Here is a 20,626-nt window from a genome sequence, read left to right on the forward strand (position 1 = left end):
GCTTCTGTGGTTGTTTCAGGGTCTTCAGGCTGCCCAGAAAGAGGCTCAGATTAAAGTCCTTGAAGGTCGACTCAAGCAAACTGAAATCACCAGTGCTACACAAAACCAGCTCTTATTCCACATGTTAAAGGAGAAGGCCGAGTTAAACCCTGAGCTGGATGCCTTACTAGGCCATGCTTTGCAAGGTAATTTGGATTAAATTTTACGTCAATGATTTGCATGGTGGCTTTGCTCTTTGGACATGGTATCTATATCTCCTTCCTCTATGGCTTGTTTGAATAGATGCTATACGTACTTAGACTTTTAATAAATATTCTTACTTTAATTCGCATGTGTATGTAAATTCGGGGGAAAGTAGTTACTGTCATTGCAAGAAAATTACTCACTTAAGGTTACTTAACCTTATTAAACCATTGGCTTTTCTGGATAAAGGAGACAAGGAAAGTTTCTGAATTGGTTATTTAAATGACTTAAAAGATTAACCAAGTCTCATTCCCTCTACGCCGTGTACCTAACTGTGCTAAAATGCATCTGTGTTTGTTATGGCATCTGTTCCGTGTATCTTAACATTGGAGCGTGATCTTGTGCTATGTGAGACTTTAACGTTGGATCTGTTTTGATTGGACTATTGCTTTTTGTTTCCTTCTGCTGTTGTTTATCCAGATCTAGATAGCGCCCCACTAGGTGAGTATGTTTAGCTTTCTGTGTGTCGACAGCTGCATGAGTCACTAATTGTCCTGTGCACTAATTGTGCCACATAGTTCGCAGTGTTTCGTTGGTAGCCACTGTTTCTGCATGACCTTCTTTGAAACATATTCATGATCAAAAAACAAAACCCACTAAATCTTTGTGTTAAACATTCTTGATTTGGAAATCCCTAGATGTTTAAAGAGGTGGGCTTGAGCTAACCGTCATTTGAGCTCAATTGTGGGATTAGCTATGTTCTCTGAATGCTTTCTCTCTTACAGGAAAACATGCAGTCTATTTTCCTTTTTAATTTTTTATAATATATGTATTAACTTGCATCCATTGTTTTAACTTCATAGATAAGTTCCTTTAGTATATAGTCTTATCTATTCCTTCAAAAAAGAAAATTAAGAATATATATTTTTATAAATGGAATAAAATACAAGGACTTAGAGCACACTAATATCATGATTATAATCATAAGCATCATATTTTCAATGTAGAAGAGACTATAGAGGATCATTGCACATAGAAGGTTTTTTTTAAAGATTTATTTACTTATTATGTGTAGTATTCCACCTGCATGCCAGAAGATGGCACTAGATCTCATTATGGATGGTTGTGAGCCATCATGTTGTTGCTGGGAATTGAACTCAGAACCTCTGGAAAAACAACCTGTGCTCTTAACCTCTGAGCCATCTCTGCCAGATATGGGAGGGTATGGGATTTGAGCTGGTATATAAAACAAAAAGAGGACGAAGGGTCACACAGCTAAGGAGTGTACCAGCAGATCAGTGCTCTGCAGGAAAAGTACATGGGTTATAATGGTGAAACTTAACGTTAGAGGCTAAGGCGGGATCCCCACCCCTTACTACACTTAGTGATCCTAAACATTTTGAGGAACATCTTTGCTTTTCTCATGTTATTCCTATCTTTATTAGGAGCATATATTCTACTGTACCCCTATTCTAGTACAGGTTTTCTAGGAGCCTCATGAAACTTAGCATATAGTTGTATGTGTGGTTAAGATTTATTGAGAATTATAAGAACATACAGCTGTAGTATAAGGGAAAGCTCACAGACGAGCCCACAGGAGGCCACGTTCAAGTTCCTTTGTTTGCTTCTGTCCATGAGAGACCATAGAGAGTGCAGGCCCTAGAAACCAAACACAGCAGGCTGAGCCAGGGAAATGTACTGGACAGTTATCACCACCCAAGGTTCCTGTTGGGGCCAAGGGTCTTTAGTATATGTGCCTAACTTGTACCAGATTCTAGGCCCCCATACAGAAAGCACTTAGTCAGCATCAACCATTGTTTGTATAGTTTAGACCTCGTGAGCGTCCTTTATTATTTTGTCGTTGACCAGGGATACTGGGAGAGTTGGTGTTTTGGAAGTTAGCCAAGGTGTGTATAGGTTTGCAAGTAGGTGTTTCTACAGGAAGAAGTCACAGGGCTTCTGCGTTAGTTCTGTTTCATATGCGACTTCTGAATGCCAACGCATCCCTTTTATATAAAAACTTATTAAGAAATGGTGGAGAAGCACAAACATTTGGTTCACTTCCAGGGAGGTTAGATGGTAAAGTCTCTACCCTGGTACGGGCGAGCAGAACACCTGGGAGTTCTGTGTCTGTCTGAATCTGAGTGCTGCTCGGTGAGAAGCACATCTGATGGGCTTGTGCTCGCGCTAAGGACTGTGTGCTAGCTCCCCAGAGCAAGTACTTCACATCGGTTTCAGTTTGGAAGACGTATCTAAATTGGTGACCGGCTGGAATGGGGTTCTCTTGGCTCTGACCATGTTGTGTATATACAAAGCATAAGTTATCCCTCTGGAAGGCGTATATTCATAAGTAGGAGTTAAGTATTCTTTAAAACTGAGTTTGAACTTCTGCCTTATGTCTCAAGTTCTATTCATTTCCCCCACTGTCTGTAAGGAAAAGGGTAGGAAATCACATCCAACTGCAAACACCAAGCAGAGAGAACAAACTGGAAAAGGGGCGGGACAAGGTTGTAAATGCCCCAAGCTCACCCCCAGAGACATTCTTCCGCCCACAAGGCAGCACTGCCTCACCATTTAGCTCCACCTCCTGGGGACCAAGTGTCAAATACCTGAGCCTGTAAGGGATAGTTCTCATTCGAAAGTGCCATACCTCGCCATTTCTTTATAACCCCAATTTTATATTATTAACTAATTCAACTATCCTAGACACTCAATATTCTGTTTGAGGATTAAGTCCTCAAACAGAGGACTCTTTTGAAGAAAAGGGTTTGAGATGCATATTGTCTTCAAGACCACCATTTCCTTCCCCTCTCTGAATCTTAGACATGGTTCCATCTTAGATATTATTTCCAATCTTTACTAAACTTTCTCCAAGGTGTGTACTCAGTGGTTGAAGGAAGGGAACATTAGAAGAGAGGAAGGAATTGGTTGATCCGTGTCCATAGTATACTTACACAATGTAAATGTGTGAACGCCGTACATTATACACTTAAATTATTTCGTTTTGTGAATAACTTTGTTATAAAATGCGAGTTTTAAGAACCTGCATATGTGTTAGGGGATGGCTGGCAGTTAACTAGTTTATGTTTGTAGCGGTCTCAAGCTGCCGATTTCCTAGTTATTTCTGTTTTTCCTTGCCTGCTACAGTTTTTGCTGATGTGGCAGTTTTTGCAGTAGTTGGCACAGCTGTTGCATGCACACCTGTTGTCTTTGTCTTCCGTGTCCCTGTGGATGACATGCATGCTGTTGTGTGACATCTGAATAGCTTCATATATGCTCCTTCTACTTGAAATTTTGAGACGGGGGAAGGTACCTTACTAAGCTTGCATAATTGGTACAGTATTAGAAAGTTTATGTGTTCAGGAGGCTAGTGATTGGCCAAGTGTACTGATGGGAGCTGGTGCAGCCTTTGTGTGAGCTTTTGTTTTTCATCAGTGAATGTGTGTGTTTGAATAGGACCGGTATACAAAAAGTGATCTCACCAAGGCCAGCTGGCCTAGGTCTGAAAAAGCATGGGATAAATCCGGACTAGCTGAACATAGCGGACAATGAGAAATACTGAGAATTCAAGAACAATTGCAGTGGGTTTTTGATCCTACTGCACGTACTGGCTTTGTGGGAGCCTAGGCAGTTTGGATGCTCACCTTACGAGACCTGGATAGAGGTGGGCAGTCCTTGGGCTTACCACAGGTCAGGGAACCCTGATTGCTCTTCGAGCAGATGAGGGAGGGGGACTTGATGGGGGAGGGGGAGGGAAATGGGAAGCGGTTGCGGGGACGAGGCAGAAATCCTTAATAAATAAATAAATTTAAATTAAAAAAAATAAAGTAAAGGTGTGTACTCATCGGGTAAATATATAACCGAATCCCCATTCTCTGAATACCGTTTTTTCCATGTTTCACCATTCAAACTCATCATTTTCCTGTACGTTCCGTACATTTCTCCTCATCCTAACACATGCAAACAAAGGCGCTTCTTAGAAGTATTTTTTCTACAGTCTATTTTGATTTAGCAATCCACATCAAAGTGTCGGTGTTGAGACGCTGAGCTGATGTGTGTATGTCTAGCCTGGGGATGAGGTCCGCATCCAACTCGTGCAACACTTGGCGTTTTTTCCCTTCTTTGTAGAAAATGAAGAGGACAGTAGTGACGAAGAGGCACCTTTACACAGCCCGGGGTCGGAGGGGAGGTAAGAGCTACAGAGGCCGCCACACTTGGCTTACTCCCGTAGCGTTCTCTTTTATGATTTTCTTTTTTTTTTTAATATTTATTTATTTATTTATTATGTATACAATATTCTGTCTGTGCAGGCCAGAAGAGGGCACCAGACCCCATTACAGATGGTTGTGAGCCAACATGTGGTTGCTGGGAATTGAACTCAGGACCTTTGGAAGAGCAGGCAATGCTCTTAACCTCTGAGTCATCTCTCCAGCCCCTTTTATGATTTTCTTTCATTTTAACTATGTGTATTTGTGTAGTTAATTATGTATATTTGTGTATGTCTGTGGAGATTTGCGCACATAAGTGTAGGAACCTGCAGAGGTCACAAGAGGGTATTGGATGCCCTGGAACTGGAGCTACAGGCCGCTGTGAGCCACTCATTGTGGTGCTGGGAACGAACTCAGATGCTCTATAAGAGCAGTAAATGTTCTTAACCATTGAGCCGTGTCTCCAGGCCATCATATAAGACTGTTAACACTCAACCCTTACTGCATTAAGCAATTACCTTAAAATAGAAATAATTTTTAATTTTATGGTCAATAATAGCCCTAGGAACAGTAATATGAAAACCAAAGACATGCCTGTCATAAATTTCAAAATAAAATATTTAAGGAAGAAAAATGGATTAATTTTTAATAAATCTATCTGAATTTCAAATGTTACCTTTCTGTGTTTTCCACAGACTTAATTTTTTTCATAGTTGTACACATAAAGGAGATGCAGTTCTGTGTAGTAATTTTTAATTTAATCTCTTAATTGATCCTTATTTATATGCAGCACGCTGTCTTCAGACCTCATGAAGCTCTGTGGTGAAGTGAAATCAAAGAACAAGGTAAGGAACGTCACAAATGTCAGGCAACTGTTTTCCCATTGTTCTCTATCTCACGAGTGAACTGCTCAGCTTCCTGTCTGGCTCTCAGTAGAGCAGAAGCTCAGCCTCTCTCGTCCATAAGGAACTAATTTTATCTTCTCTATAAGGAATAATTCAAAAATATTTTTAAAAACTTCTCACTCGAGACTTAGGGTTTACTAAATTCTTACACTATTTCTTCATGATACAATGTAGAATGGAAGCAGAGTCTTAACAATTGATTAGTGAAGTGGTCAACTCTATGATGGTGTGAGTATCAGTCACTTATGTGACGATTTGTGAAACTCTAGCACTGTTTTTTTTTAAGTGTTTCTTCCTTGTTAAAGTATTCTGAGATTATTTATAATAGAAATTTAGGGAGAGGGAGTTAGGAACCATGCCCTAGCTCAGCAATAAACACCAGTAAGTGTTGATCAGTTTTCTTTTTTTGTAGGAATATCAGCCCAAGGCTATCAGATCCTCCATTTTCCCCATGATAAGTCTTCAATATGGATTTTTAGTATAAAATTTAATTTCTTTCTTTCTTTCTTTTTTTTTTTTAGAAAAATACTCATGAGTCTGGTGAAAATACATCAATAGATTTTTGTATGGTCTTGAAGTACTTGCTTTCCAGTATATAGTTTGTATTTTGTTCTGAATGATCAAACATGCCACCAAAACTCAGGGTTTTTTTTTTTTTTTTTTTTTTTTTTTTTTGGTGGTTTAAAAGCAGATAGAATCTCACAGGCTTTCCTGTTTTAGGCTCTGTGAAAGCCTAGCCTATTCAGCGAGCCTACGTGAGATGCCCAAGAGACTTGGGAAGTGAGGGCCACAAAATAATCCACTGTGGTTATGAATTAGCCCGGAGAAGGGCTCTCTGCCTTCCCACCTGTGTGGTGGGAAGAACCAAGATGGTAAAAGGTGTCCCCAGGGCTTTCTCATTTCAGATCACCAAAGCTTTTCTTTTACTTGCTGCTTCTGAACTGGAAAGATACGACACAGGACTCATTTCCTTTTTTTCCTTTGAATAGTGAAGTCATTTCATGATTTTAATAAGGCCCACAGCAGTGCTGTGTTAACGACATAGAATAAACAGCAGAATACAACATATGAATTTTCCAATGAGGAGCGTAAACTCATTATTTAGGATATTAGAAAAAACCCACTGAAAATAAAAATGAAAAATTTGTATTAACAAAGCATTTAAAGTTAAGCAATGTTAGAGTTTAGCTGAACTTCACTGCAATGGATTTTCCTTTGGCTTAATTCCTTCCCACTTCCTTTCTTCATTCTCTTGCCTTTCTCTCTTTAAAGCAGTTATATGCTGAGGGAGCTGGTCACTTGTGGCTGGACAGCACAGGGGTGTTAGTGGCCTTTGACTCACCTTCGGCTGACTTTGTCACTTCTGTTTGAGTTACCACAGAGAGATGTTCAGCATCCCTGTGCTTTCTTGTCCTCTCTTGTGAATAAGTTACCTCTCCACGGCAGACATCACAGCATTTAAAAATGCCCCTGGCACATATGTGCAATCCAAATGCTGATCATTACTGTGGCCTTGGAAGGTCTTGTCTGGCTATGACTCTGCCTTGTCACTATCACACATGTTGTCTTTGACATTTTGAACTTTTTGAAATCTAATACTGGCAGTGCTGAAGCATATGTGGGCAGCCCATATAGGACGGTTCTATTGAACTTGTCTGTATTGGGTTTCGTGGTCTAAGTTGATGAGGATGACTGACCAGGCCTTTTCCTCAAGACGGCACCAGATCTCATTACAGATGGTTTTGAGCCACCATGTGGTTGCTAGGAATTGAACTCAGGACCTTTGGAAGAGCAGGCATTGCTCTTAACTGTTGAGCCATCTCTTAAGCTCCATACCTGCAAGGAAAAGATGTACATAATATTTTTATCTATTGCAGACTAATTTTAAAAAAAAAATCTCTGTTCCCTAATCAAGTTCTGTGCAAAAGTCTGGCCCTGATTGCTTCTCTTTCCATCTCTAGGCGCGAAGGAGAACCACCACTCAGATGGAGTTGCTGTATGCAGATAGCAGTGAACTAGCCCCAGACACTAGTGCAGGAGAGGCCTCCTTGCCGGGTTCCCTTACACCTGTTGCAGAAGGGCAAGAGATTGGAATGCGTACAGAGAGCAGTGGTACTTCTGCTAGGGACAAAGAGCTTCTTCCCCCATCTGGCTTACCTTCTAAGATAGGCAGCATGTAAGTCTGACCTGGCTATACTAACTCCCTTCCTTTTGGCTTTTTGTTTTGTTTATTAATATGCGTGTTTCTAATTTCTTATTTCTGTTGAAAAATAATCAGTCTCTGGTTTTCAAAGCAATTTCTGTTAGGTGTTGCTGGCCCCAATTTTTGTTTGTGTATGAATATGTGCTGTGTGTGTGTGTGTGTGTGTGTGTGTGTGTGTGTGTTCTGTATGGGTGGGGCTCTAAAGCTGATGTTAGGTATCATGCTCAATCATTCTGAATGTACATATTGAGGCATGGTCCTTTGCCAAACCCAGAATTCTCTCTCCAGGCCAGCAAGTTTGCTCCTGGAACTCGCTTTCTCTGCCTGCACTTGGCTGGGATTACAGGAGGGCTACCACAGTCACCTGTTTTTTATGTAGGTGCTAAGCATCCAAATTCTTTCACGTTTGTGTGGGAAATACTTTCCCGCAAAAGGAAGTTTTTCACCCTAACCCTAGTGATCTGGAAAATCAAAATTAACTTAAGATTCAATGTTATCTTTTGACTTTAATCTCCAAGTTTTAGGATTGCTCTAAGGGCAATACCATTTTCTGAGTAATGATTATAGGCACACTTTATTTAGAAACACTTCCATTAGGCTAAAGTTATACAAATAAAATAATTACATGTCAATATAAGCTCTTAAGACTCAAGTTTACTCCAGGTTATCTAGGATCTGGTTCTAATAACCTGGTAGGATAATAAATCATTGCTGACCCCTTTAAGGAAAAAGGCTAAAACTAATTATAAACTTTGTGCCTTTCAGGTTTTCCTAAAACTAAAGTTTAGGGTTTTTGTTTATTTGTTTGTTTTGTTTTTGAGATAGGGGCTCACTGTGTAGCAGCCCTGTGTAAAGCAGACTGCCCTCTGGCTCCTGAGTGCTGATATGAAAGACATACTCTACCAATTCCACCCCCCCCCCAACCTTTCACCTTGAAGCTCACTGTGTGTTGGGGCCAATGCCCATACAAAGAACTTCACAGTGAGGAGCTGCAGTTGTAACAACAAAGCTCTTCTTCTATTACAACAAGTGCCCATGGCACTCTCATTTTCTGTTTTGAGAACAAAGAGATACTTCCCTGCACTGGATAGTATATGTGCATACTTTCCCTGTTTTTATTAGTGAGCCTGCGTGCGTGCATGCGTGTGTGTGTGTGTGTGTGTGTGTGTGTGTGTGTGTGTGCATGTGTGTGTAGTGTGTTTCCCTTTTAAACATTACCTTTTAGATTTTTATTTTTTATTTATGGTTCTGAGTGTTTTGCACGTGTGTGCCTCATGCCTGTGGAGGTCAGAAAATGGTGTCTGATACCCTAGAACTGGAATTGCAGACTGCTGTGAACCACAGTGGGTGCTGGGTCTTGAACCTGGGTCCTTTTAAAAAGCAGCAAGTGCTTTTACCCACTGACTGAGCCATTTCTTCAGCCCCTCACTTGTAAGGATTCTTCAGTGATGTTTTTGCAAACTAACTCTCAAGTTATAATCTAGCAAATGGCTTCTGATATGAATATATGTATATGAGAATATTGCCCCTAAAGCAGCATGCAGATAAGCAACTCTACAGATAATACCCAAGTAATGAACTTGCTGTCTATGTCTGTTTCCCATAATATTCTTCATTTCATGACGGCGTTTCCATTATCTTCCATGTATCAGTCCCGTCTACCTTTAGTTGCAGAATTAATTTTAATGATAGAATTTTCTTGCATGTGCTTAAGGAGCTTATGTGATTAATACTGGAAGCTGCTAACCAGTGTAGCCATGGCCTCAGTGCTGTGACAGGGATAGTGACACAGATAAGGGACTGTCGGGGCCTTGTGTGTGCTCAGCTTTAGTCCGCCTTATGACAGGCACATTAGGAACCTCAAGACTAAGGCTGTGGCCTGGAATCCACATTCAGGTAATATATTGATTTATAAGTGTATCCTTTATGACATATTATGGAAAATGTCTCTTAGACTTTGCTTCTTCATACAATTTGCCTCTAAGTTTTCATGAACTTAGAGGGCTAAATTTATAATTCCTGACACTTCCTTGTTGGAGGCAGTCTCATGGAGCCTAGGCTGGCACCAAAGTCACTATGTAGTCAGGGCTAATGCCTCCACCTCCCGAGTGCTAAGATTTCATACCTGTACCACCTTGTCAGGTCCAGGTCTTCACAGACGGGAGGTTTGTGCTTGGTTCAGGCGTACCCGTAGCTCCTACCACACCGCTTTCATTCCCTTATCTTGTGCACAGGGTGGAATTGCTAAAATATGGTTTCTTCAGTCACACGTGGTTTCCACCTTTGAATATCGCTTGCAAACCCTTTCCGTGGTTTTTAAGCAGTGTTTCTCGCTGAGAATGGTAATATTCATCATTGCATCCACAAAACTCATATCTTTAATTTTTAATTATTCATCAGCTACTCATTGTTTTTAATTTTATTTATTTATTTTTTTAAAAAATATTTATTTATTATGTATACAGTACTGTCTGTGTGTATGCCTGCAGGCCAGAAGAGGGCACCAGACCCAATTACAGATGGTTGTGAGCCACCATGTGGTTGCTGGGAATTGAACTCAGGACCTTTGGAAGAGCAGGCAATGCTCTTAACCACTGAGCCATCTCTCCAGCCCCCCTTGTTTTTAATTTTAAAAAATTTCTGACATATGGTCTTATTCACTGGACCCCAAGCTGGCTTGAAAAATCACTGTGTGAAGCCCAGGATCCAGAAATATAATCCCTTGTGTCTATTGAACTCAGTATCTCAAGAATAATTGAGAAATAGGGGACTAGCGAGAAGAAATAATTTAAAATTGTTCTCAAGATTATTAAGTCTGCTGCCTTACCTGTAAAGTGAGCGGTTTGGTTTAAACTCTAAGTTATATAATTTTGAATTTGGCTTGCCTTGTGGGTGTGGACTTCAGATTTTACTTAAGCATCCTGGTCCCTCAGTCTCTTAAGTGCTGGGATTGATGACTTGAGCCACCACACCTAACTTTTACTACTTAAAGTTAGTGACAAGAATGTTTTATTACTAAAACATAGAAAATGACTAATCAGTGTCTAAATCTAATTCAGTAAAAACAGTTGTCGTTCTTGGCTTGTGTTACTACTTACATTGCTATGTTATAACCACGTGGTTTATAGCCACTTTTTAATGTTTATTTATTAAATTGTATTACTTCTCATAGCCTAGTAGTTTTTTTCTTGCAAAACTTTTTAGATAATTTTCCCCCAGACCAAACAGTTTCCAATAAAATTTGTATACTTAAAATATTTATTTTGTTTGTCTGGTAGTATCATTTTTTACATTAAAAGATAATAAACACATGCAATTAATGAAATTGTAACTCAAAAAGTTTGTGATTATTAGGCTTCTATCCACTAAAAATAAGTCATGTATTATTTTCTTATCCTACTTTTATCCCCCCCCCAAAATAAATTTGGAACTTTTAGATTAGATTAGCTGCCAAAGTTTTTAAATGTAAAAATATTAATAATAATAAAAATAAACAAGAAAAATAATTAAAATGTTTTCCTATTTTAGTTCCAGACAGCCATCTCTATCAGAAAAAAAAATCCCAGAGCCTTCCCCTGTAGCAAGGAGAAAGGCATACGAGAAAGCCGAGAAACCCAAGGCCAAGGAACATAAACAGTAAGTTCCTAATGCTCTTTTCCGTACTCAGAAGGCTGCAGGTCCCCTGCAGCAGGCGCTGAGGGGCAGCTGCAAGTTTCTATTTGCTTGTGACTGGCTTCTCAGACAATTAAGTGAACTATTGACTTGGCTGAGTGGTTTCTGGCTTTATGACCACCCACACAATTTTAATACTCTTGATCACGTGTCTCCCCGTTCATGTCACTAACGGTTTTCAGTTATTTTCGTAAAGCCCAGAAAGGGTTCCTCTGCATTTGAACTAAAAGTTATCAAGCTTCTATTTCAAATGGTCTTCTATAAAAGCTCAAAATTAATTTAGCCTCTCCTCTGAAGCTAATTTGACCTTCCCCCTTGAGTGGTCACATCATAAGGTGTGGCATGTGGGTCGTTTTCTTGCGACTCACATTTGGACTGTTGATATCATCCTCAAGCATTTCTTTAATGTTCTGTGAGGGTTTAAGTAGCAGTGCAGAGTGCAGTCTGCCGACCCCTTCCGTGGGTGTTTAGAGACTGCTCCACCACAACGTGTAGACACTAAACGGATTAAATAAGTAAGACATTATGTAAAAGCACCCCAACTTCTGCCACCACCCTGCTTCCTCATTTACACAGAATGTTGTCTGGGGCAGGTGTGTCAATGGCGGAGAACAATCATGCCCATTTGCCTTCTAATACCAGTAAACACTAGTGTACTTTTTCCTTTAACATAAACACATGTTCATAGAGTGTCTGTCCCTTAGTGGACGGTCTTATACTACCGCTCTGCTCCCTTGTGCAAAGAAATAACACACACATTTTCTCCACTGGCCATCAGTAGAGCTGACTTAATTGGCATACTGACTATCCTTCTATTCATCCTTGCTTTTTATAGTTTCAAAGAAGTAATCTGCCTTAATTATTGAATCCAGTGTCTCAGGAATCATTCAGAAATGGTAGCCTGGAGAAAATAAATTATTTAAAAGTCAACTGATAAGGCAAATTGCTCCTGAGTCCTTTGGGCCTGCCGCTTCTCCTGCAAAGCAAGCAATAGCTCTCAGTTTTGTTTAGATTTATAATTAAGTTGGGCTTGCCTTGTAGATGTGGATTTTGGATCTCACTAGGCAGACTCTTTTTCTACAGTGCCATCTTGTGACCAATGTGACAAAATCTAGTAAAATTATTTTTTAAATGATTCAGAAAGCAAGATCTCAAAAATAAATAAATAAAAAAGAGAGGAAGAAAAGAAGGAGTCTTCTAATAAAAAAATCTTTTAAAAAGCATGTTTCCTAACAAAGCATAACCAACTAAAGCCACCTGTTTAATCTTCTTTTTTCTTGTAGCTCGGATTCTGGTGCTTCCGAGGCTAGTCTCTCACCTCCTTCCTCCCCACCAAGCCGGCCCCGTAACGAACTGAACGTGTTTAATCGTCTTACTGTTTCTCAGGGAAACACGTCAGTTCAGCAGGATAAGTAAGTCACGGAAGTGAGCCCTGGCTTCTCACCCAGGACTCCGCACCTCCCACAACAGTCTGTGTGGACCTTTCGCCCTTTCTGTCTGGGAGGCGGAGTCTGAATAGTAAACTCTTGCCATATTTTTGTATTTTTAAACTGAAAGGAACCATGTAGGCAAACTTAAGAGATTATTTTCCTGCTGAACATTGCTCCCTGCAGTAGCTGTGCACGGCTGTGCTCTCTGTTCTGATCTCTCCTATTCTGGTAGGAGTCAAGTAGGATCTTTGAGCATTAGGTGTTAAAACGTCTTTGGATTTTCCAGCTTCTATAAGCTCACACAGGCATCGGACCATGATAGACTACACCAAAAAGTGGCAAATGTTTCACTGTTTGTATTTAAGACAACTTACAAAGACCACATGCTCCTGCCCCTCGGTGGCTCCAGATAAATCCACCACAAATTTCACTGACTCTGTCACTGCAACAAACTGCCACCCGATGGAGAGAGGATGTAGGACTGGAAGAGAGTTGAGGGGAGAGTCTAGGAGGTAGAAAATATAATTTTCACTAACTTAGAAGTGAATAAGTATCCTGTATTGACCCAGAATCTTTCTTCTAAAAATTCAGTACTAATATGACTGTCATATATAGACAGGAACGCTGGCTTGTCTGCTTTAGAATATGAATAACACTTCTGTGAGCGCATGCACTTGACCTCCCTCCCCCCAGCCACAGCTGCTGGCTTCCTATGCTGTCATCTTCCCGCATGTAACAGCTCTGAAATTTATAGGATGCCATTTAAAAGATCTGTCTAATACACGTAGATTGTATTAAATGGCTCTATAAATGTAATTACACTCATCATTTGGAAATCATTTTTAATCTGCTTAATTCATACATCAGCTATTTATATATTCTTCATTAATTTTTTATGTATTCAGTAGATGACATGCCCTTTAAATTGATCTAGAAAGGTAAATATCCTATTAAACAAAACAGTCCTTAATGTTATTAATGTGTTCCATGACCTGAGGAAGGTAGGACGCTCAAAATCCATTTTCACTAGTATGTGAACAGTTGCTTCATTTTTGTTTATTTTTCATTCACAGTAGTTTTAATATTTTCTGTCACAAGGTGGGTATGGTGGCTCACAAGTGTCACCCAGCACCTTAGACACTGAAGTAGGTTGAGGACCTACATGTTCAAGGCCAGACTGGGCTACATAGTGAGTTTCAGAACAGTCTGAGCTACAGATCAAGAACCTGTCTCAAATTGTTTTTCTGCCAGTCTTAATAATCTTGATAATCTCATCATAGTTTGCTATTTTGTGACTCATATGTTTTACCGACTGCACTAATCTTGCTGTTGTAATCCCATAAGGGATACATTGAGTCAACTGTATTTGCACTTTGGAAAACTTCCCTTGTCTTTCTTCCTTTGGGGTCCTGTTTGGAGACTGTCGTATTTCATCTGTGACATGCAGATCTCACAGTTCAGTTCTTACATTCCATGCCACCATTACCTTCCCCATTCTCCCCAGGAAAGCTGCACAATCGAAGTTCCTAACAGACACACTCACTGCAGACTTGAGTACAGAGCACAGGGCTGACAGTGTCTTCCCAACTAGTTGTTACCAAGGAACCATGTCATCAGAAGAATTCTCTACTGTTGAAATCAGTTAAAACTATGGGCTTTACACATTTTAGTGATTTACTTTCTGTGTAGATATACAATGTACTTGTCAAATTTCTGCATTAGCATCCATCTAAAACAGTAACTATCAAGATAAATTCATGCAGTTACTGGAATGGGGATTTTTCTTCCAGGTAGTCATAAAAGAAGCCTGGTCGTGATGCAGTTCAGATACTTGATAATTTTCCTTGCCAGGGCCTGAGTTTTTGAGGTGAAGGTGAAGTCTCAGGGTCAGTAATAGGTACACAGTCTTAACCCCAAGATTGGTAGAAAACGTGGGTCTAATTTTTTGTCTAAATTTGCAAACAGAAAAGCAGACGCCACAAAAGCAGTGTTTACAAGATTCTGTTATCTACATTGTTGGTTTTCAGTCTGATGTCTTCACCTGTTTTGATATCTGTTCTTCTCCTCACGACTCTTTCACTGTAGGTCTGATGAAAGTGACTCCTCTTTGTCGGAGGTGCACAGGTACTTTCTTCCTGTCTCCCCTACGTTCTTTCCTTCCACTGATGTCCTAAACACCTCCTAGAAATTCTAAGCAAACCTGTTTTTTTTTATTGCATGCATAACTTGTTGTAAGCCGTGTAAGTGCACTAATACTATAAAACATTAATTTTAACGTGTCTTGTGAGTATATCTTGTAAAGTAGTAGCAAACACTTTTTATGAACACTTAGAAGCTGGTTGTTTGTTGCTGTCTTTAATCTTATTTTTTTGTCTGTAAAAGATAATCATATTTTCCCAGTGTTGACATCAGGAGGGCTTGCTCTTTCAAAGTCTAAGAATAGCATACATAGCTTTCCTTGTTGGCTTAGCAATTTGAAGTAAAAAGTTCATTTCATAACAGCATACTCAATTATAAAAAAGATACTACCCTGACAAAATTAAAACAAAATTACAAAGTAAAGGAACTTATTTAAAAATTTTAAACTGATAAGTGAAATTTAAAAATAATAGCATTACTTTATTTTTTCATGTTACGGATTTGGGGAAGGGCTAAATTTTTTTCTTCTTTCTCTCTCTCTTTCTCTTCCCAAACTTACCCGCTTGTCTCTTCCTCATTTTCCATTTGTTTTCCTTTTTTTGTGGCCATTTTTCTGAACATCAGCAGATCCTCCAGAAGGTAGGCAGGGGAAGGGAGAAAGATCAACCTCACAGTGTTATTATTTTACTGGTTTGCATGGGACAAAATAAGTATTTTTTTCTCCACTCAGACCAGCATTGTTGTACACATTTATATACTTTAATTTAACTTAAAGAACTGATTTAAAGGCCATTTTTATATTTTAGAATGTGAAGAGATTTAATTAGAATATGATAATGACACCTTATGTGTATGCTTTCCATACCCATGTTTCCCTGTCATCTTTAGTGGTATAGAGTAATTATATAAATATTACCAACTCTAATATGCTGACTATTTTAGAACACTTTAATTACCTAGTGAGTATTTAAAATTTTTTAATTGTTAAAACTGACATATATCTTCAAAATTTAATTATCTAGTAATATTTAATGTTTTAATTTTTAATATTAAGATTATTTTTCTTCAGAGCACTGAAAAACCAGTGGTATTGAAATAAATAAAATGGGTTGGGAAAATGTCTCGGAGAGTAGAGTGGTTGATGTAGATGCATAAAGACTAAAGTTTGTATTCTACATGATACCTGGGCAGGTGTGGAGGACAGGTGTGGAGGACTGTGTTAAACAGGTGTGGAGGACTGTGCTGGGCAGGTGTGGAGGACTGTGCTGGGCAGGTGTGGAGGACTGTGCTGGGCAGGTGTGGAGGACTGTGCTGGGCAGGTGTGGAGGACTGTGCTGGGCAGGTGTGGGGGACTGTGCTGGGCAGGTGTGGGGAACCGTGCTGGGCAGGTGTGGGGGACCGTGCTGGGCAGGTGTGGGGTACTGTGCTGGGCAGGTGTGGGGGACTGTGCTGGGCAGGCGTGGGGGACTGTGCTGGGCAGGTGTGGGGGACTGTGATGGGCATGCATGGAGGACTGTTCCTGGGCAGGTGTGGAGGACTGTTCCTGGGCAGATGTGGAGGGCTGTGCTGGGCAGGTGTGGAGGGCTGTGCTGGGCAGGTGTGGAGAACTGTACCTGGACAGGTGTGGAGGACTGTGCTGGGCAGGTGTGGAGGACTGTGCTGGGCAGGTGTGGAGGGCTGTGCTGGGCAGGTGTGGAGGACTGTACCGGGGCAGGTGTGGGGGACTGTGCTGGGCAGGTGTGGGGGACTGTGCTGGGCAGGTGTTGAAATAAGGGTGGCGGGGCTGCGTCCCCAGCACCCCGGCTGCCTGGCTAGCTTATGCCCGAAATAACAACACACAAACTGTATTCATGTAATCACTGCTTGGCCCATTTCTATCTAGCCTCTTCTAGGCTAATTCTCACATATTAATTTAGCCCATTTCTAATCATCTGTGTAGCGCCCCTAGGTGCGCTTACCGGGAAGATTCTAGCCTATGTCCATCCTGGGTTGGAACTTCATCCGTGCGTCTGCCTGGGAGCTGGGAGCATGGCGTCTCCCTGAGGCGTCTGCTCCCGAGAGGAGAGCTGTGGAGTCTGAGCTCACTTCCTCTTCCTCCCAGCATTCTGTTCTGTTTACTCCTCCCACCTATCTTCTAACCAATGAGGGCCAAGCAGTTTCTTTTTATTTAACCAATGACCTTCCTCCATCAGGCAGGTGTGGGGGACTGTGCTGGGCAGGTGTGGGACTGTTCCTGGGCAGGAGTGGGGGACTGTGCTGGGCAGGTGTGGAGGACTGTTCCTGGGCAGGTGTGGAGAACTGTACCTGGACAGGTGTGGAGGACTGTGCTGGGCAGGTGTGGAGGACTGTGCTGGGCAGGTGTGGAGGACTGTGCTGGGCAGGTGTGGAGGACTGTGCTGGGCAAGTGTGGAGGACTGTGCTGGGCAGGTGTGGAGGCCTGTGCTGGGCAGGTGTGGAGGCCTGTGCTGGGCAGGTGTGGGGGACTGTGCTGGGCAGGAGTGGGGGACTGTGCTGGGCAGGTGTTGAAATAAGGGCGGCGGGGCTGCGTCCCCAGCACCCCGGCTGCCTGGCTAGCTTATGCCCGAAATAACAACACACAAACTGTATTCATGTAATCACTGCTTGGCCCATTTCTATCTAGCCTCTTCTAGGCTAATTCTCACATATTAATTTAGCCCATTTCTAATCATCTGTGTAGCGCCCCTAGGTGCGCTTACCGGGAAGATTCTAGCCTATGTCCATCCTGGGTTGGAACTTCATCCGTGCGTCTGCCTGGGAGCTGGGAGCATGGCGTCTCCCTGAGGCGTCTGCTCCCGAGAGGAGAGCTGTGGAGTCTGAGCTCACTTCCTCTTCCTCCCAGCATTCTGTTCTGTTTACTCCTCCCACCTATCTTCTAACCAATGAGGGCCAAGCAGTTTCTTTTTATTTAACCAATGACCTTCCTCCATCAGGCAGGTGTGGGGGACTGTGCTGGGCAGGTGTGGGACTGTTCCTGGGCAGGAGTGGGGGACTGTGCTGGGCAGGTGTGGAGGACTGTTCCTGGGCAGGTGTGGAGAACTGTACCTGGACAGGTGTGGAGGACTGTGCTGGGCAGGTGTGGAGGACTGTGCTGGGCAGGTGTGGAGGACTGTGCTGGGCAGGTGTGGAGGACTGTGCTGGGCAAGTGTGGAGGACTGTGCTGGGCAGGTGTGGAGGCCTGTGCTGGGCAGGTGTGGAGGCCTGTGCTGGGCAGGTGTGGGGGACTGTGCTGGGCAGGAGTGGGGGACTGTGCTGGGCAGGTGTTGAAATAAGGGCGGCGGGGCTGCGTCCCCAGCACCCCGGCTGCCTGGCTAGCTTATGCCCGAAATAACAACACACAAACTGTATTCATGTAATCACTGCTTGGCCCATTTCTATCTAGCCTCTTCTAGGCTAATTCTCACATATTAATTTAGCCCATTTCTAATCATCTGTGTAGCGCCCCTAGGTGCGCTTACCAGGAAGATTCTAGCCCATGTCCATCCTGGGTCGGAGCTTCGTTGCGTGTGTCTGCCCAGGAGCCGGGAGCATGGTGTCTCCCTGAGGCGTCCGCTCCAGAGAGGAGAGCTGTGGAGTCTGAGCTCACTTCCTCTTCCTCACAGCGTTCTGCTCTGTTTACTCCTCCCACCTATCTTCTAACCAATAGGGCCAAGCAGTTTCTTTTTATTTAACCAATGACATTCCTCCATCATTTCCCCTTTTTCAGTTTAAACAAAAAAAAAAGGCTTCAACTTTAACATAGCAAAATTACATATAACGAAACAGTTATCAAGTAAAAGTTACAATAATCTTTATCATAACTAAGGAAAACTATAACTATAACTAACTATTCTTAACTCCTTCAAAGACTCCAGAAAGATACAATACTACCTAAGCAAACAAGAAAAAAGCAACTTTTAAAACTCAAGAAATGACAGAGACATCTTGCTGCCTGGACAGTCACCCAAAGTTCCTGTGTACCGTTGGGGCATCCATCTTCAGCCTTCAGGCCCATGGTATCCAGCAGACATTTCCATAAAGCAAGAAAATTCAAAGTCAGTTCAGTCACTATCTGTTGTGTCCTGCAGAATGTCTCGCAGACTCTTTCATGAATCAGGAACCCCGAAAGATCATCTCACCTTAGGCAAGTTCAGTAGTCCTCTCTCTGTGGGTTCTCTGTGTCCAGTTTATGAAATAGTTCAGGCAAGAGCAGTTTCTTGCCCAAATGGCTATCAGACTCCATAACGAGCTTCTTCGATGCCCATCTTCCTCTTGAAGTAGATTGGTGCTGCCAGGAGCAGAGTGTCTCATTGTCATGAAAAGTCCTAAGTTATTAAAACATTTAAAATGCCATATTCTATAATCTTTGAAAAATATGAAGAATGCCTATCTAAAATATATCTACGCACATCTAGAAAATCTTAACTAACATGACTACAAACTTGACTATTATGATTATCTATTAACTACCTATATACATTACATTTTTAAATGAACTACACAATCGCAATACCTTAATCAATATCAGAAATATACATATACATAAAACAAAATTGACCTTAAATCTCTATCAATAAAGCAAAATCTATACTAATACAAATTATTCATATCTATATCATATCCCCCTTTAAATGTTAAAGAACGTTTATAAACCATATTTGGGAACATGGGCGCAGTTTTTTCTCTCCAAACTGCTTCCTGCTGAATGGGGGCGTCGTTAATTAGGTCTTTCATGGTATAACCTGTGTGCTAGTTTCATCTCAGTTGGCAGTTGAGCGAAGCAATTTTCTGAAGGTATTCACACCAACCCTTCAGGAGGACGTGGTCCATCATACCAAATCGGAATAGAAGAAATGAACAGGGTCTCATCCTCTGTGAAAACAAAATAAGAAACTCCTTTCCAAAGCATCATGTCCTTAGATCCAAATTTCAAAGTCAAGGCATCAAAATATCTATGTTGGATTAGTTCAGCAGCATTTATAAACAAATATCTTTTAGCTTCCTCAGCATTCAAACAATTCAAAGAGAGCATAATAGCATACAGTATCAAAATTCTCCGTGTATTTTCCATCTTTGTACAGCTTTGTTTTAACCTCTATTTCGTTTATTTTTACTTTTAACTTTTTGCTTTTTGAGAGAGGTTCTCTGTATCTTTGACCTGAAGTAACTCTGTAGACCAGGCTGTCTTTGAACTCTCAGAGATCCACCTGTCTCTGCCTCCCAGGCATTCGGATTAAAGGTGTACACTACTACACCTTGAACTCACAGAGATCTGTTTGTTTCTGCCTTCTAGGCACTGGGATTAAAGGCGTGTGCTACCACACCTTGAAGTCACAGAGGTCAATCTCTCTCTGCCTTCCAAGTGTTGGGATTAAAGGTGTGCACTACCACACACAACAACTCTCTTCCTTTTTTTTTGTTTTTTACTTTAAGAACTTCAACTTTTAGTCTGCATACATTTTTAACACACTGTAAACCATTTAAAAATTTTCTTTGTCTTTGAATCTCTCTTTACTGTATCTCTCTCTGTTTTTCTGACCACATGAGTCTTTAATTTACCAAGCAATCTCAGTAGGACTAAAGCCGTGGCTTTGCCAGCTAGATCCAGTCCATTCCTTAGCTTTCCAGCCTCATAGCTGAGGTACTGGCTGTAGCCATGTTTACTGCCACAACTCTATGGCATTTCAAGGTTCCTGCCAGCAAGTAAGTTGCAGCATTATGTCCACAGACAACACACAAGTCCTCTCTCTGTAGTTGGCCCTCCTGCCTCAAACAGTCAGAGTTTTCCCTGGCAGGATGGCCCAGAAAGTCGGCATTTTTAAATGGCACAGCTTTTTTTCCTGCTACAGCTGAAAACCGAAAAGCATGCGTTCATCTTTTCGTCAACAT

The 20,626-nt window shown here is 41.5% G+C and overlaps 1 protein-coding gene across 23 annotated transcripts in view; it reads left to right on the forward strand.

Moving 5' to 3' along the window:
- The window catches only part of Kif21a (kinesin family member 21A), a 127,584-nt gene that overhangs the window by 91,049 nt on the left and 15,909 nt on the right, over positions 1-20,626 (forward strand). For 2 of the 23 annotated variants that reach the window (XM_041671756.1, XM_041671760.1), the window contains 9 exons: positions 20-185; positions 664-684; positions 4,312-4,372; positions 5,182-5,236; positions 7,258-7,472; positions 11,028-11,135; positions 12,455-12,583; positions 14,687-14,725; positions 15,365-15,379. In XM_041671756.1, coding sequence (XP_041527690.1) covers positions 20-185; positions 664-684; positions 4,312-4,372; positions 5,182-5,236; positions 7,258-7,472; positions 11,028-11,135; positions 12,455-12,583; positions 14,687-14,725; positions 15,365-15,379 — 809 coding nt within the window. The remainder of the gene's footprint in view (positions 1-19; positions 186-663; positions 685-4,311; positions 4,373-5,181; positions 5,237-7,257; positions 7,473-11,027; positions 11,136-12,454; positions 12,584-14,686; positions 14,726-15,364; positions 15,380-20,626) is intronic. The other 21 variants (XM_041671757.1, XM_041671761.1, XM_041671765.1 and 18 more) reach the window with 16 other exon arrangements.

This window comes from Microtus oregoni, unplaced genomic scaffold (assembly GCF_018167655.1).
Source record: "Microtus oregoni isolate MIOR12 unplaced genomic scaffold, Mior012 000022F_ref0000154, whole genome shotgun sequence".
Classification (NCBI taxonomy): domain Eukaryota; kingdom Metazoa; phylum Chordata; class Mammalia; order Rodentia; family Cricetidae; genus Microtus; species Microtus oregoni.